The sequence below is a fragment of the Stegostoma tigrinum genome, chromosome 4 (genome assembly GCF_030684315.1).
Source record: "Stegostoma tigrinum isolate sSteTig4 chromosome 4, sSteTig4.hap1, whole genome shotgun sequence".
In the NCBI taxonomy this organism is placed as follows: Eukaryota; Metazoa; Chordata; class Chondrichthyes; order Orectolobiformes; family Stegostomatidae; genus Stegostoma; species Stegostoma tigrinum.
In genome coordinates this window covers 80,676,914-80,692,731 of record NC_081357.1, presented here as the reverse complement: position 1 = coordinate 80,692,731, position 15,818 = coordinate 80,676,914, and the positions used below count along the sequence as shown (strand labels likewise).

The 15,818-nt window shown below is 39.7% G+C and overlaps 1 protein-coding gene across 4 annotated transcripts in view; it reads left to right on the top strand.

Annotated features, from left to right (window-relative positions):
- Positions 1-10,686, top strand: part of si:ch211-243j20.2 (uridine-cytidine kinase-like 1) — a 276,943-nt gene extending 266,257 nt beyond the window's left edge. For 2 of the 4 annotated variants that reach the window (XM_059645472.1, XM_059645473.1), the window contains exon 14: positions 85-3,722. In XM_059645472.1, coding sequence (XP_059501455.1) covers positions 85-570 — 486 coding nt within the window. In that variant the 3' untranslated portion in view covers positions 571-3,722. Of the gene's footprint in view, positions 1-84; positions 3,723-3,830; positions 3,988-8,220; positions 8,816-8,845 lie in introns of those variants that run through there. The other 2 variants (XM_059645474.1, XM_059645475.1) reach the window with 2 other exon arrangements.
- Positions 10,687-15,818: the final 5,132 nt, after the last annotated feature.

Genomic DNA, 15,818 nt, shown 5'->3' with positions numbered 1-15,818 from the left:
GGTGGTTTTGCATCTTATTTTAAAGCATAACATTTGTGTCTGGTATCTTTTATGTAACTGCTAGAATTTATTTTTCCTTTTCAGGGTATTTATGTTCATTTTCTTCATCACCTGAGGAATGGTCACTGGACCCAAAATGTTAACTCTGCTTCATCTCCCCTAACCCTAACCCTAACCCTATCGCTGAGGTTCTTCCAAGAATTCCTGTTCTTGTTAGAGATTTGGAACATCTTATTCAACTTTGGCGCCGTGCAGAAATTCATCAACAATCTCCGTCTGCTGCACAGCAGGATGCAAAATGTGATCCTCATTCCAGGATCCACCACAAAAGCAAGTTCAAAAGTGGAGACAAGCACGGCTGTGTCATTACACCAACACTCTTCTCCATCTTCATTGCAGCAACACTCTACCCATAGCCATGAAGATCCTCCTAGAGCAAAGATCATCTACAGGACCAGGAGGGAACTATTAAATCTGTGTTGCTTCCAGTCCAGAAACAGATCCCAATCTTTGTCATCAGGGTGCAGTGCACTGATGCTTGTGTTTCTGCACCTTCATACTGAGTTCTGAACCATCTTCAACACATTATTGGAGACATTGAGAGAATAGGTCTCAGACTAACCATCTGGTTGAACCTTCTCCAGCTTTCTGTATCTGTGCAGCACTACTGCCTGACTATCGAGAACTCTGCTGAGCCACTTAATTATGTGGCTCCACTATCATAATTTAGGAACTTGCTTTCAGCTAAAGCAGACATTAATCTGATTCTCTGTCCGCTTCAATGTGCCTGTGCAGCCTTAGGTCAACTAAGGAATAGAGTGTTTAATGGCAGAGATCTCAAAACTAGTGTAAAGTTCAGGATGTACAAGCAGCAGGATTACTTTCCGTTCGGTATGTGTCACTGAAATGGATAATCTACAACTGACACCTCAAATGGCTGGAGAAATATCACCAGCAATGCCTCTGCAAAATTCTGCAAATACAGTAGCAAAAATAGAAGGTCTAATATCGGTATCCTTTCAGGCTATCATGCGCAGCATTAAGAACAATACAGCACAGGAACAGGCCCTTCAGCCCTCCAAGCCTGCGCCAACACATTTTTATCCTTGCATATTAAGACTCTTCACTTCCAAGATCTGTATTCCTCTATTCCTATCCTATTCATGTATTCGTCCAGGTGCTTCTTGAAAGCTGCTATTGTATCTGCTTCCACCACCACCTCTGGCAGGGTGTTCCAGGCACTCACCACCCTTTTGTGAAAAATGTACCTCGCACATCTCTTTTAAACTTTCCCCACCTTGAACCTGTGTCCCCTAATAATTGACCCCTCTACACTGGGAAAGAGCCTCATACTTTCCACTCTATCCATGCCATTCACAATCTTTTAAACTTCTATCAGGTCTCTCCTCAACCTCCTGTGTTCCAGTGAAAACAGACCCAGTCTATCCACCCTTTCTTTGTAGCTAAAATCCCCCATACCGGGTAACATCTTAAATCTTTTTTGTACCCTCTCCAAGCGTCAACGTCCTTTTGCTAGTGTGGTGACCAAGTGTGCAGTATTCCAAGTGTGGTCTAACAAAAAAGCTGCAGCATAACTTGTCTATGTTTATACTCATTGCCCCTTCCAATGAAGGCAAGTATGCTGTAGGCCTTTTTTACTACCTTATCTACCTGCACTGCTGCCTTCAGTGATCCATGGGCCTGCCCACCCAGATCTCTCTGCTTATCAATACTTCTAAGGGTTCTGCCATTCACTGCATAATTTCCACCTGTATTTGACCTTCCAAAATGCATCCTCCCATATGTCCACATTAAACTCCATCTGCCATCTTTCTACCCATGCCTCCAGCTGATCAACATCCTGCTAGATCCTCTGACAATCCTCACTAAACACAACTCCACCAATCTTTGTATTGTCCACAAACTTAGTAATTAGACCAACTATGTTTTCCTCCAAATCATTTATGTAGATCACAAACAGCAGAGGGCACAGCACTGATTTTGGAACAGCACTGGTTACAACCCTGCATTCTGAAAAGACCCTTCCACCACTACCCTGTTTCTCCTATGACTGAGCCAATTCTGTATCCATCTTGCCAGCTCACCCCGATACGAAATGACTTAATCTTTGTATCAGTCTGTCATGAGGGACCTTCTCAAAGGCTTTACTGAAGCCCAACATCAACTGCTTTTCCCTCATCAATCATCTTCGCCACTTCCCCAAAAAACATGATCTCAAGTTAGTGAGGCACAACCTCAGCTGCACAAAACCATGTTGTTTATCATTAATCATGCTTCTACATGCTTATAGATCTTGTCCCTGAGAATCTTTTCCAATAATTTCCATACCACTGACTTGAGGCTCACAGGCCTGTAATTTCCTGCATTGTCCGTGTTACTTTTTATAATCGTTGGGACAACATTAGGTATTCTGCATTTCTCTGGGACCTCACCTGTGGCCAAAGAGAATACAAAGATATCTGTGAATGCTCCAACAATTTGTTCTTTTGCCTACCTCAATATTCTGGAATAGATCCCGTCCTGATCTGGGGACTTATCTATCTTAATACTTTTTAAGATGCACAACACCTGTTCCTTTTTAATAGCAACTTGGCTTAGAAATTCGACACTCCCTTCCCTCAGATCGTGCCCCCCCCCCCCCCCCCCACCCCAGTTCCATTTCTTTGGTAAATACCAATACAAAGTATTTATTTAAGATCTCACCTACCTGTTCTGGCTCCAAACATAAATTTCCTGCTTTGTCGTTGAGTGGGGCTACCCTCTTACTTTTTATAAATGTATAAAAAGCCTTGGGATTCTCCATAATCCTATTTGCTAATGACTTTTCATATGCCCATTTAGCCCTTTTAATTCTTTGTATAATTGCTTTCCTACTTCCTTTATATACTTCAAGGGCTTTGTCAATTCCCATCTTAGTAGATTAGACAGCTGAATTGAATAGGCCATATCATCCACATACCTGATACAAGACTCCTAAAACAAGTTCTCTACTCTGAGTTTCATCACAGAAGGGATTACAAGGAGGGAAGAAGAAACACTTTGAGGGGATCCTTGAAAGATGCAACATCCTAACCAATGTGTGAACCTCTTCCCAAGACCAATTAAACTGAAAAAAGGATCCATGAAGGTTTCAAGTATTTTGTGCATCTTCAACAGAGTCCAGATGGCGGCCAAGTGAAAACAATGGATGGTGCATGTGAAAACCTGAACATCCATTCGCTCCTGTTTATCAAACAACATTTGTCTGATCTGTGGCAGAGTGTGTGGATCAACATTGAACTCTTTAGTCATCTCAATTTTGCAGTGGAAGTTATCCCTACTCCTGAGTGACAGCCTAATTAGTATGAATTAATATACAGTATATGACATCAGAGGAACATGTCTGATTGTTAGACGTACTGAAGAAGGATTTTGATATTTAATTTCCTTTTCAGAATTATAATGCAGTCTAAATACTTGCATATCTGATCTCAGTTTCTTTGTTTAGCAAAAGGCTCAGAACTAATTCACGTTGAGTGACACATCGAAATGTGATTTCTGGACAACCTGCAGAAGCATCTGTGAACTATTGGATGTAATTTTATGTAATGTAGTGGAATATTGTGATTTGCAGCTCTTGATTTTGTGCAGCAAAATAGTGGTATGAAATTATTGTAAAGTTGCATCTATTTGAATAAAGTTTGCGATATTTATGATTTCCATTACTTTGAACATCTCCAATAATTTTATGAAATAATATTAGTGTATGTAGGCCTAGTTTTGCAGCTGATGAAATCTACACCTCTTGAAATCTGTCTGACTTATTTCAGGATCATGATGTGCAAGAAGATAAAATTTTCCTGCTGTCATTGTTGATGGCTGAAATGGGAGTGCACTCGGTTGCTTATGCTTTTCCTAAGGTTAACATTATCACCACTGCTGTAGACAAGAAAGTAAATGACGAATTTCACATTATTCCTGGAATAGGTAAGGTCATATGTGAATTTGAATCTAACTAAGGAGGCTACTTCTTATTTCTTCCATGCTTCGGGTAAATCAGCTGTTTGACTTGACATAAAGTACAAGTCCTGGTAGACAATGATTATTTTCTCAACAAAAACAAAGTTGCTGGAAAAACCCAGCAGGTCTGGCAGCATCTGTGAAGGAAAAAACAAGAGTCCTCAGAAAGGGTCACCAGACCCAAAACGTTAACTTTTTTTCCTTCATAGATGCTGCCAGACCTGCTGGGCTTTTCCAGCAACTTTGTTTTTGATCCTGATTTACAGCATGCGCAGTTCCTTCGATTATTTTCTGTATCTGTGAATACTGATTTTACCAGTTCCTCACCACAATTACTGTCTGTAGTGTTAATAAATTAAGGTAGGAAATATTCCCCTTACTTTTAAAGGTATGAGGTACCGGAAGGCTGGTTATTGGCATGGAGGTTATTTGTTTAGTACATATTTCAACAGAATTATAAAAGTAAATTGCAGGTATACGGTCCAAGGCAGTTTTCCGTTACAGTTTAAGACCAAGCCATGTAGAACCTGATGTTTTGATTTCCAAGATCTAACCCAGAAAATCTATTAGCAAAATTGTCTTTTCTTTTTCTCTTGTTAGATATTTTCAATTACTTTTATCCTATTCTTTCATTTTTATATTCTGTATCTGGCTACTGAGATATATCTTTACTGTACAGTTTTCTATGTCAGTTAATTTATTCTTACTGTCATTTTTGAGAAATTTTAAACACATGAAAGATTAATTTTTCCAGAGTCTCAATTTTGGAACATTTGTTCCTCATGTAGCTGACAAATAGGATTCTGCTTTGAAATTTTGACATTTTGGTTTTGGCCATTGAGGTTGTGAATGGTGCTATGTAAATACAAGTCCTTTCCTTTATATTTATTAATGTTATTTTTTTCAATTTGAATTTTGCCTTTATTAAATAAATCAGTACCTGTACTTTTTTCAACAAAGGTGGTAAAATAGTATGGTATGTACAGGTGACAAAACAGGCTGAAGTGTGAAGTGGTGCTAATTCAAAATCAGCACCTGCTTGGAGTTGACTATGATGGAAGGCAGATTGATATCAAATATGAATTATGGGGTTGAACAAGAGAAGATTTACAATGGTGGCAGAAGAGGATGTATGGGATTTTAGGGGTTTAGATTGTGAGAAACAGTAAGGTGTGTGTTCTTGAAGTGTGGGAATGCCATGGGGTTGAGGGAGTGTGATGGATTACCAAAGTTCAACCTACAACTTGGTCAAATTTTTTGATCATATGTGGTTTGATTGTTAGGTGGTAGTGCAGGCTTAAAGGGCCAAGTAGCTTAATTTTCCTGTTGCATGTAATCATATTAGATTCTTGGCTGTTGGGTAGTTACAAGTGTGGAACAGAGGTTGTTGATCTCAGGAGGCCAAGCAAGATTGAGATGCCAAATGTTCATCTTTTACATTTAACACAAGTGTTTGTAAATAGAACACAGATATTAATGTCTGTTAATTCTTAGAACTGTTGTCAGTGCTTTTTGTCAGGCAAATGGGGTGCACTTAAACACTGAAACTGATTTCCTTGTGGGGTAATTTTGCTTTTCTCTGGACAGTTTAAAACATGATGCCAAAGGTTGCTGTGGCACCAAGAAGGATGAGGAAAAACAGCCTGGTCTTGTCACAATTCTAAGTAAAGGTAAGTTCAACAACTGCCAGCCAGTCAATTTAACTGGAAGGGGTGTAAGAGCCAAGAGCTAATATGACAAGAATGCCAAAGTACAAGGATTAGTATTTGTACTGCTTGCAATCCCTTTTTGAAGTTCAAGCAATCAAACACTTTGCTTTCATTAATCTTGTCTGTTACCTCTTCAGAAAAAAAAATGCAGTAAACTAGTTAAATACAATTTTCCCTTAAGGAATCCATGCTCACTTTCTTTTATTAATCCAATGCTTGCCCGTGAGACTACATCTTTCTAAATATTGTTTCCAGAAGCTTTTCCAACACTAAAGTTAAACTGACTGGCTGGCAGTTATTGAGCTTATCTTTACTTAGGATTGTGACCAGGCTGTTCTTCCTCATCCTTTTTGGTGTCATTGCAACCTTTGGCGCCAGTGTCCTCTCAACACTACTTCACCATTACCAGCTGGATGAGACAGAACTGGATGAGACAGGCTCTGATGAAGGGTCTAGGCCCGAAACGTCAGCTTTTGTGCTCCTGAGATGCTGCTTGGCCTGCTGTGTTCATCCAGCCTCACATTTTATTATCTTGGAATCTCCAGCATCTGCAGTTCCCATTATCTCTGAGACAGAACTTGCTTGGTTACATTTTTATCTATCTAATCATCAAAAATCATCTCTTTGGCATCTCTCCTATGTTCTTTGTCAACACCATCTGAAAATGTGTCAGTTTCCTCATGTATACTGAACCCTTTAGCTAGCCTTACTTTCCCACCACCTCTCATCTCCTTCACTGTCTCTAAATTTTCAGACTGCATATGCACAGTAGAATATTGAGTGAGCAGAAATGATCTTCAAGTAAATCTTGGTAAGATCTAAGTCATTATTTGTCTCTGCTACAAATTCTGCTTCCTAGCCATGGAATCCACCCTTCTACATGGCAGTTATCTGAGGCTGAACCAGAATGTTTGCAACCTTGGTATTCTGTTTGATCCAGGAATGAGTTTCCAACTACATCCACTTGTATGAATAAAACTGCACATTTCCACCTTCGTCACATAACTGACTGCCCCTGTAAATGCTGTTCTATCACTGAAATACTCATGCATGCTTTTGTCACCTCCAGTGTTGAATATTTTAACTCCTTCCGAACTGGCCTTCTACATTCTGCACTCTGTAATCTTGAGGCCATCCTAAACCTTCCCGCCAGTGTTTTAACTCACTATAAATTCAGTTCATGCAACATCTGATACCTGCCAACCTAGATTGGCTCCTGGTGAAGCAACAGCTGAACATTGTAATTCTCATGCACATACTCAAATTCCTCCTTATGTCTGGAATATGCTCCAGCTTTACAATCCTCCAAGATATCTGCACCCCTCCAACTCTGACCTTTTGAGCATCCCTGATTTGAATTGCTTCTCCATTGGTGGCCGTGCCTTCAGTTTAACTCATGAGTTGCCTCCCTAATCCTCGCAACTATCCATTCCTCCTTTCAAACACTTCTTAGTCCTAAGTTATTGTCTAAACCTTCAGTCGTCTGACCTAATATTTTTCCATGTGATCGAATGTCATTTTGTTTTATGCCTTTGTGAAGTATCTAGGACATGGCAAAGACGCTATTTAAATGCAAGATATTGTTGAATCTCTGACTTTTCATGCCACTCCTGTCCCATTGTTTTGGAAGCGTCCAAAGATTCATCCTTGATCCCCCACCACCAATTACATGCTTTCCGTCAGCAAAACCTCATCTGGAAATGTAAAAGCATAAACAATAGGGCCGTGAGCATACTATTTTGAACCTTTGACAATGCACCATGATTCAGGAATTGATTGAAACATAATATCCTGGGTGTTTGACTAGTGATGAGATAAAAAACATTCTCAAAGACAGCCATATCCCTCTCAGGTTTTCTTCCTGGAAAGTTTGTACAAGCAGAGCCTTTAAATATTTTTTAAGGCAGAGGTGGATAGATTCTTGATAAGCGAGTACATGAAAGATTATCAGGGTTAGGCGGGAACGTGGATTGGAGATCACAGTCAGATTTGCCGTGATCTTTTTAAATGAAGGCTTGAGGAGCCTAATCCTGCTTTTTGCTCATATGAAAACCATGGCTGATCTTCTACCTTAGCTCTACTTTCGGGTAATATTCCTATAAACAATAGTACCCATAAATTTGATCAACCTCCATCTTGAATATACATGATGACTTAACATCCACAATTCTCTGGGGTGGAGAATTCTAAAATTTCACAGACTTTTGCATTAAAAGATTTCTAACTCAGTCCTAAATAGCCAATTCTTGTTCTGATGTAATGACCCTGTTTTCTTGACTTCCCAGCCAGGAGAAATTTTACTCAACATTTACCTTGTCAAGTTTACTCTGAAGTTTCTATGTTTCCAATAAAGCTGCTCGGTCTTTTGTTGTAGGACAGTCTTCAGCATGTACTCCCCCTGTCCTTCCTATTACTGCCAGTTGTCACTTCAACCTGGACCCTATGCTGTGGAATTACGTGCATTAAACTGTTTGTCTTTCCGTATTCTTAGAATCATAGAATCCCTACAGTGTGGAAACAGGCTCTTCATCCCAACAAATCCACCGACCCTCGGAACATCCCACCCAGACCCATACCCCTATGATTCAGCTAATCTACACATCTCTAAACGCTATGGGCAATATAACATGGCCATCCACCAAACCTGCACATCATTGGACTGTGGGAGGAAACCGGAGCACTCAGAGAAAGTCCACGCAGACACAGGGATAATGTGCAAACACCACACCGACAGTTGCCCAAGGCTGGAATCGAACCTGGATCCCTGGTGTTGTGAGGCAGCAGTGCTAACCCTTTGGTAACCACCACTTAGACTAGGTTTTTGGTCAGACCTCCTAAAATCTGTTCCTTTGGCTTGGTAGCCATTTTTTTCCTTGCAGCCATGAATATCTTGGGATTTTCTATATTACAGTGGCACTATTTACAAGAAAATTATCAATATTTTCCATACTCTTAATTCAAAGCTTAGAGAAGGTGTGTAAAAAAAGGAAATTTTTTTATCATGTTTGAATTAAACGAGTAGCATAAGTGTTTAATGTAGAAAGTACTGTAATTTTAATATTAGCCATTGCGGTTTAACAATAAGTATTAATGCAATAAATGTTGTTAATATTCAGGTAATTTTGGAGATCGATACTTTGGCACCGATGCGCCATCTGATTGGTATGAGAGTGATGAGGGCATGGACTACTAATTATCTTTCTGTGTATCTGATGTATCCAAGATGGCCTGGAAACAAAAGAATTCTATTTGTTGTATGAACATATTTCTGACTGTATCCAAGAGCAAGCTGAACATTCCTTTTCTGAATTCATATTGTCAAATAAGATTTATTTTGAATATTTTCAATTTTTTGGGTTTGGGCATGTTATAAAATGGTCTTTAAGTTACGATATTTTAGATCAGAATTCACATTTAGAATGCCAGCTATTGGTAAAATGCATCCGATTTTAAATACTCTAATCACTCTTAAAATATACAAGTGTGAATTGAATCTGTTTGAGTTCAGTTTCAGAAGTTAAAAACTTGAACTTTTTAAAGCATGTCTGAAAAAAAAGACTTCATTTGAAGTAGTTATGTGGCTTTTTTTTTAAGTAGGCAATGAGGGTATATAACTTATTTATAAAACTCCAGACAGTACTTCAAATAGTTTAAACTCAGGAGAGGTGGCAGAATCTGTAGAGAGAAAGGAGTTAATGTCCAATGTGACATTCTTCTGAATATTTTGAAGAATAGTGGTATGGACGCAAAAAGTTGTTTGTTTCGCTTTCCGCAGATGCTGCCAGACCTGCTGAGTTTCTCCAGCACTTTGTTTTTGTTTCAGAACTCCAGCATCTCAGTACTTCGTTTGTATTTCAGCTAGGTTTTCTCATAAATGGCATGCTGTCATAATATGTATATCACTATTTAAACATTCACCTAGCAAGTCAATACTTGGGATCTTGGTCACAAGTAGCATGTTGATCCAGGCAATGTATTCTCAGCAATGATTATTTCAGTCTAAGCAAGGAATCTTCAACGAACAAAGTTCCTGTTTCACATAAATTCATCGTTATTTAATATTTAAATTTTCAGTCATAATGACTTCATATCGAATCTCCTTCAATAGAAGTCTTAATAAACATTCCTCAAAAATGCTTCCTACAACTAATGTGACCTTTATCTGGTCTGGGATTTATTTTGAAAATAATATAGGAATAGCTGCACTATCACAAACAAACAGATGGAAAATAATAATATGGTTCTTTTTCTGCATGTTAGTTGAGTTAATTGCATTCGTAAGTCACCTCAGTGATCTTCTATAATTGAGAATATGGCTTAATACCTGACTTTATTTCTTAAATTAACTGCTCATTCAATTTTACATGTTTATGATCTGCCATTATGAATGGAGACCATGGCACTTGTGGGTTAACAAAATAATGAGATCCAAATGCTTATCCCTCTCAATGGTAATTATTAATACGCAAATAAAGTTTGAAGTTATGATCTATCGTGTAGAAGCAACACAAAAACTGTAGGACTCTCTAAGACAGGGCTTTCTAAAGTGCAGATCTGGACCAAGAGTGAGGTCATGACCTGAAATGTTCAAATCATGAGCTCTGAGTTAGTAGCAGCTGCCATGGGGTTCTGCATGCCTAACAGGAAACAAAAATGGGTCACATTCCAATCCCCTGCTCCCATAGGCCCCTCCCCCTCCCAACAAGCTCACAACCCACTCTTAGTTCTTTCAGAAAGATTACCACAATTTTCAAGATTTGAAATGAAGTCGGTGTTGGGAGAATTAGAAAGTACTGCTGTAATAAGGAACTTAATTCTTCCCACTTATACACCACATTGTTAAATTGTGAAGGGCATACTTACATTTATAACTTGCCTTTCATGTTATAGAGTGATAATGGGAACTGCAGATGCTGGAGAATCCAAGATAACAAAGTGTGGAGCTGGATGAACACAGCAGGCCAAGCAGCATCTCTAGAGCACAAAAGCTGACGTTTCGAGCCTGAAGGGTCTAGGCCCGAAACGTCAGCTTTTGTGCTCTAGAGATGCTGCTTGGCCTGCTGTGTTCATCCAGCTCCACACTTTGGCACATCTCTATAACATGAAATAGAATAACAAAGTTCTTTACAGCCAATAAACTGCTCTTACTATGTATGTACATTACCTATTCTTTCATGAAACGTGGGTACTGCTGCAGCATTTGTACCCCATTTCCAAGAAGTAGTTAGGAGTGAGCTACATTAAGTAGATCTGGAATCATGTACAGGTGGGAAACAGGTAAGGGTAGTGGAATACAATCTGTAAAGAGTAGTACAATGGATGGTTTTTTTTTCGTGACAATCAACAGTGGTTATATGGTCACCATTAGACTAGATTTTTATTGAATTCATCTGCCATGATAGCATTCAAACCCTTGGAACGTTATTCTGGAATTCTGGATTAGTCTGGTGATATTACACTATATCATTGCTTTCCCCGTGAACACTTAAATTGCTAAATTTTGCAGAATCGGACCTCTAATGGTTACAAACTCTTTTTTTGTTAAAAGGAAGGTAGTTCTTATGTTCTATGGAAATGGTGTGAATCTGTTGAGACTCAACTGCATTTGAAAATAAATGAGATGTGAAGTGTTGTACACCATAATTTATTATTGCTCAACTGGATATTCATGTGAAATAATTGAATCTGTATGTCTGCATTTATTCAATTTTATAGAGTATTTGGAATTAACTTTTCAACAGTTAAAATGTTAAATATTTTTGTATAGTTAAAGAAACATTATAAGCACAAGTTAAGATCTAAAAGGCAGCAATAGCAATGTTGGATTTATTATTTTGAGTGGCAGTTGGAAGAAGCAATAGTAAAATTCCTGACTGAAAATACAGCACTCGTAAACCTTCTATGATATTATCAAGATCTTTCTTCATATGGAAATATACAAGTGTCATCAAGTCATGTAACACACAATGTCTGTATACTCTGCAACCTGTATTGTTTTGACTGTACCTTTCTTGCATCTGATAAAGTCTATATTACATTGTGCAACATATGTACGAGTAATAGATATCACTCGGTTATTCCAGTTGGGAGATTTCCACAATATATGGATGATTGTAACAGCATTACATCAAGATAAACTCCAATATTGAGCTAACTCTTTTAATTATAAATCTGCCTGTACAATATTGAACTCTTAAGATACCAAGAACAACGTATAATGGTTTATGGTTCTACAGTAAGAAAGATGAAATGATCCAGATTACGATTGAACTTATTGCTGCTATTGCCATTTTTATGGCGGCACATTTGCCACAGTCGTTAATGCTGCTGCCTCAGTGCTAAAGGAAACTGGGTTTGATTCCAGCCTCAGGTACGTATGGGTTTCTGCCGGGTGCTACGGTTTCCTCCCACAGTCCAGATATGCAGGTTAGGTGGATTGGCCATACTCGGTTGTCTGTATTCTCCAGTGATGTGTAGCCATGGTAAATGTTGGGTTATATGGATAGCATAGGGGTTTGGTAGGATGTTTTTTGCAGGTTCTGTGTAGACTCAATGAGCTGGATGATCTCTTTCTTCGCTTTAGGAGTTATACATGCACAACAAGAAAATGCAGTATATTTTAACTGAAGTTTTTGTCTTTGTCATCCATGGAACTAATAAGCATGTAGAACTGTGTGCCATTTAAGCACATTTGTATATTTTTTCTTCTTAAAACATTGTTGTAAGTTCTTACAATAACTGATTTACTTTTTTGGTAACATTACATTGTCTTGTTATCCTGCATATCCTTTGTTCTTGTGGTTTCCCCACTGAAACTTCTGTTTTGTGGGAAATTTTACAAGAACGTAGTTTTTGTTTAAAAAACCATTCATTCAGAGACATTCTGCTGTCATTCATTACCTTTTTTTTAAACCATGTTCTTCCCTACTAAGTTCTGATTCACAACAGTCCTTCAGGGAAGTAAATCTACCATCCTTATTTCGTCTGGCCGATATATGACTCCAAACCCACTGCAGTGTGATTAACTTTCAATCACCCTCCGAAATAGCAAAATGAAGCTGAACAGATCACTTAGTTTCGACCTAGAATAGACAACAGCAGAAACAGCCCTGTTGAGCCTGCAGAGTCCTCGTTACTAACATCTGGGAGCTATTGCCAAAATTGGGAGAGCAAGTGACAACCTGACAATGTCCCAGGCACTACCATCACTATCCCAGGATATATCCTGTCCCACTAGCAAGACAGACCAACAGAAGTAGGCAGCACAATGGTATACAGTTGGGTGATAAATTGCCCTGGGAGTCCTCAACATTGACTCTGGACTTCGTGTAGCCTCATGGCATCCAAGTTAAACATGGGCAAGGAAATCTCCTGATTTCCTTGTGCCATCCTCCCTCAGTTGATGATTCGATGCTTCACCCATGTTGAACAACTGTTAGAGGAAGCACTGAGAGTGACAAGGGTGCAAAATTTATTGTGGGTGGGGGATTTCAGTACCCATCACCAAGAGTGACTCAGCAGCAGTATTACTGATTGAGATGGTTGGGTATTATGTCGCTGCTAGACTGGATCTGTAGCAGGTGGTGAGGGAGCCAACAAGAGGGAAAAACATACTTGACATTATCCCTTCCAACCTGCAAGCTGCAGATGCATCGGTCCATGACAGCATCAGTAAGAGTGACCACCGCACAGTACTTGTGGAGACGAAGTCCCACTTTCACTTTGAGAAGGCCTTGACTCCATCATGTTATGTGGGACAATCACCATGCTAAATGGAACAGACTTCAAATAGCTCTAGCAACTCAAGACTTGGTATCCATAAGGCATTGTGGGATATCAACAGCAACAGAATTGTACTCTGACAAAATCTATAATGTCATTGCTCAGCCTATCCCCTACTCAACCATTACACCAAGCTAGGTGACCAACCCCAGTGTAATGGAGAGTGAAGAAGGATATGTCAAGCAGCACCAGACATACTTGAAAGTGAGGTGTCAAGTTGGTGAAGTTAACAAACAACATAAGCAGCAAGTGATTGATAAAGCTAAGCAAATCCCAACCAATAGATCAGATCTAAGCTCTGCAGAGCTGTCACATTCAGTTGTGAATGGTGGTAGACAATTAAACAACTAAGCAGAGAACAAGTTTCTATAAATATCCCCATCCTCTCTGATGGAAGAGCCCAGCACAGGAGAGCAAAAGATAAAGCTGTAGTTTTCACAGCAGTCTTCAGCCAGAAGTGATAAATGGATGATCTTTCTCTGCCTCCTCCAGTAGTACCAGTATTACAGATACCAATTTTCAGCTAATTCGATTCACTCCACATGATATCAAGAAATGGTCAGTTGCACTGGATACTGAAAAGGCTATGGGCCCTGGGAATATTCTGGCAATAATACTGAAGACTGAACTCCAGAACTTGCCGCTCACCTAGCCAAACTGTTCCACTACAGTTACAACAGTGGCGCGTACCTGACAATGTGCAAAACTGCCTAGGTATGCCCTGTAAGTGAAAAGCAGGTCAAATCCAGTCTACTTTTGATCATCAGCAGCACAATGGAAGATGTTCTACAGTGCTATCAAGCAGCACGTGCTCAGTGATGCCCAGTTTGAGTTCTGCCAGGGCCACTCAGCTCCTGACCTCATCAAACATGGACAAATGAGTTTAATTTCAGAGGTGACATGGGAGTGACAGCTCTTGACATCAAGGCTGCATTTGACAGAGTTTTGTTTTTAAATTCGTTCATGGGATGAAGGCGTTGCTGGCCAGGCAGCATTTATTGCCCAGAGGGCAGTTAAGAATCAACCACATTGTTGTAGGTCTGGACTCACATGTAGGCCAGACTGGGTAAGGATGGCAGTTTCCTTCCATAAAGGACATTTGTGAACCAGATAGGTTATTACGACAATCAGCTATAGATTCATGGTCATCATTAGATTTGTAATTTCAGATATTTATTGAGTTCAAATTCTACCATCAGCCATGGTGCGATTCGAAGCCAGGTCCCCGGAACATTATCTGGGTCTCTGGATTAACAGTCCGGCAATGATACTACTAGAGTGTGGCATTGAGGAGGTCCAGCAAAACTAGAATCAATGGATATCGGTGGTGGGGGGCAAACTCTCCGGTGGTTAGAGTCGTACCTGACATAGGAAAATTGGTGTGGTTGCTGAAGGTCCGTCATCTCTACTCCAGAACATCTCTACGAGAGCTCCTCAGCGTAGTGTCCTAGGCCCAACCTCCTTCAGCTGCTTCATCAATGATCTTGCCTCCATCACAAGTTTAGAAGTGAGGATGTTCACACAACATTCAGCATCGTTCACAACTCCTCACGTACTGAAGCAGTCCATATTCAAATGCAAGAAAATCTGGACAATATCCTGGCTTGAGCAGACAAATAGTATGTAACATTTACACCACATCAATGCCAAGCTATCACCATCACCAATAAGAGACAATCTAACTACCACCTTGATATTCAATAGTGTTATCATCACTGAACCGCCCACCCACCCCACTATTAACATCCTGTGGGTTTACCATTGACCAGAAACTCAACTGGGCTCTCCACATAAACAGTGACTACAAGAGTAGGTCAAAGGCTAGGAATACTGTGCTGAGTAACTTAGCTTCTGACTCTCCAAAACCTGTCCACTGTCTACAAGGTACAAGTCAGAAGTGTGATGGAATACTCTCCACTTGCCTGGGTGAATGCAGCTCTAACAACACTCAAGAAACTTGACACTATTCAGGACAAACAGCACACTTGATTAGCATTACATCCACAAACATTGATTACCTCCATCACCGAAGATCATTAGCAGCAATATATACTATGTACAAGATGCACTGCAGAAATTCACCAAAGATTCTCAGACAGCACCTTGCAAACCCATAACCACTTCCAACTAGATGGACAAGGGCAGAAGATATATGGGAATACCACTACCATCAAGTTCCCCCTCCAAGCCATTCACCATTCTGACTTGGAAATATATCATCGTTCCTTCACCATCACTGCATCAAAATCCTGGAATTCCACCCATACAATGGCCATTCCACATTAGGTAGACTGCAGTGGTTCAAAA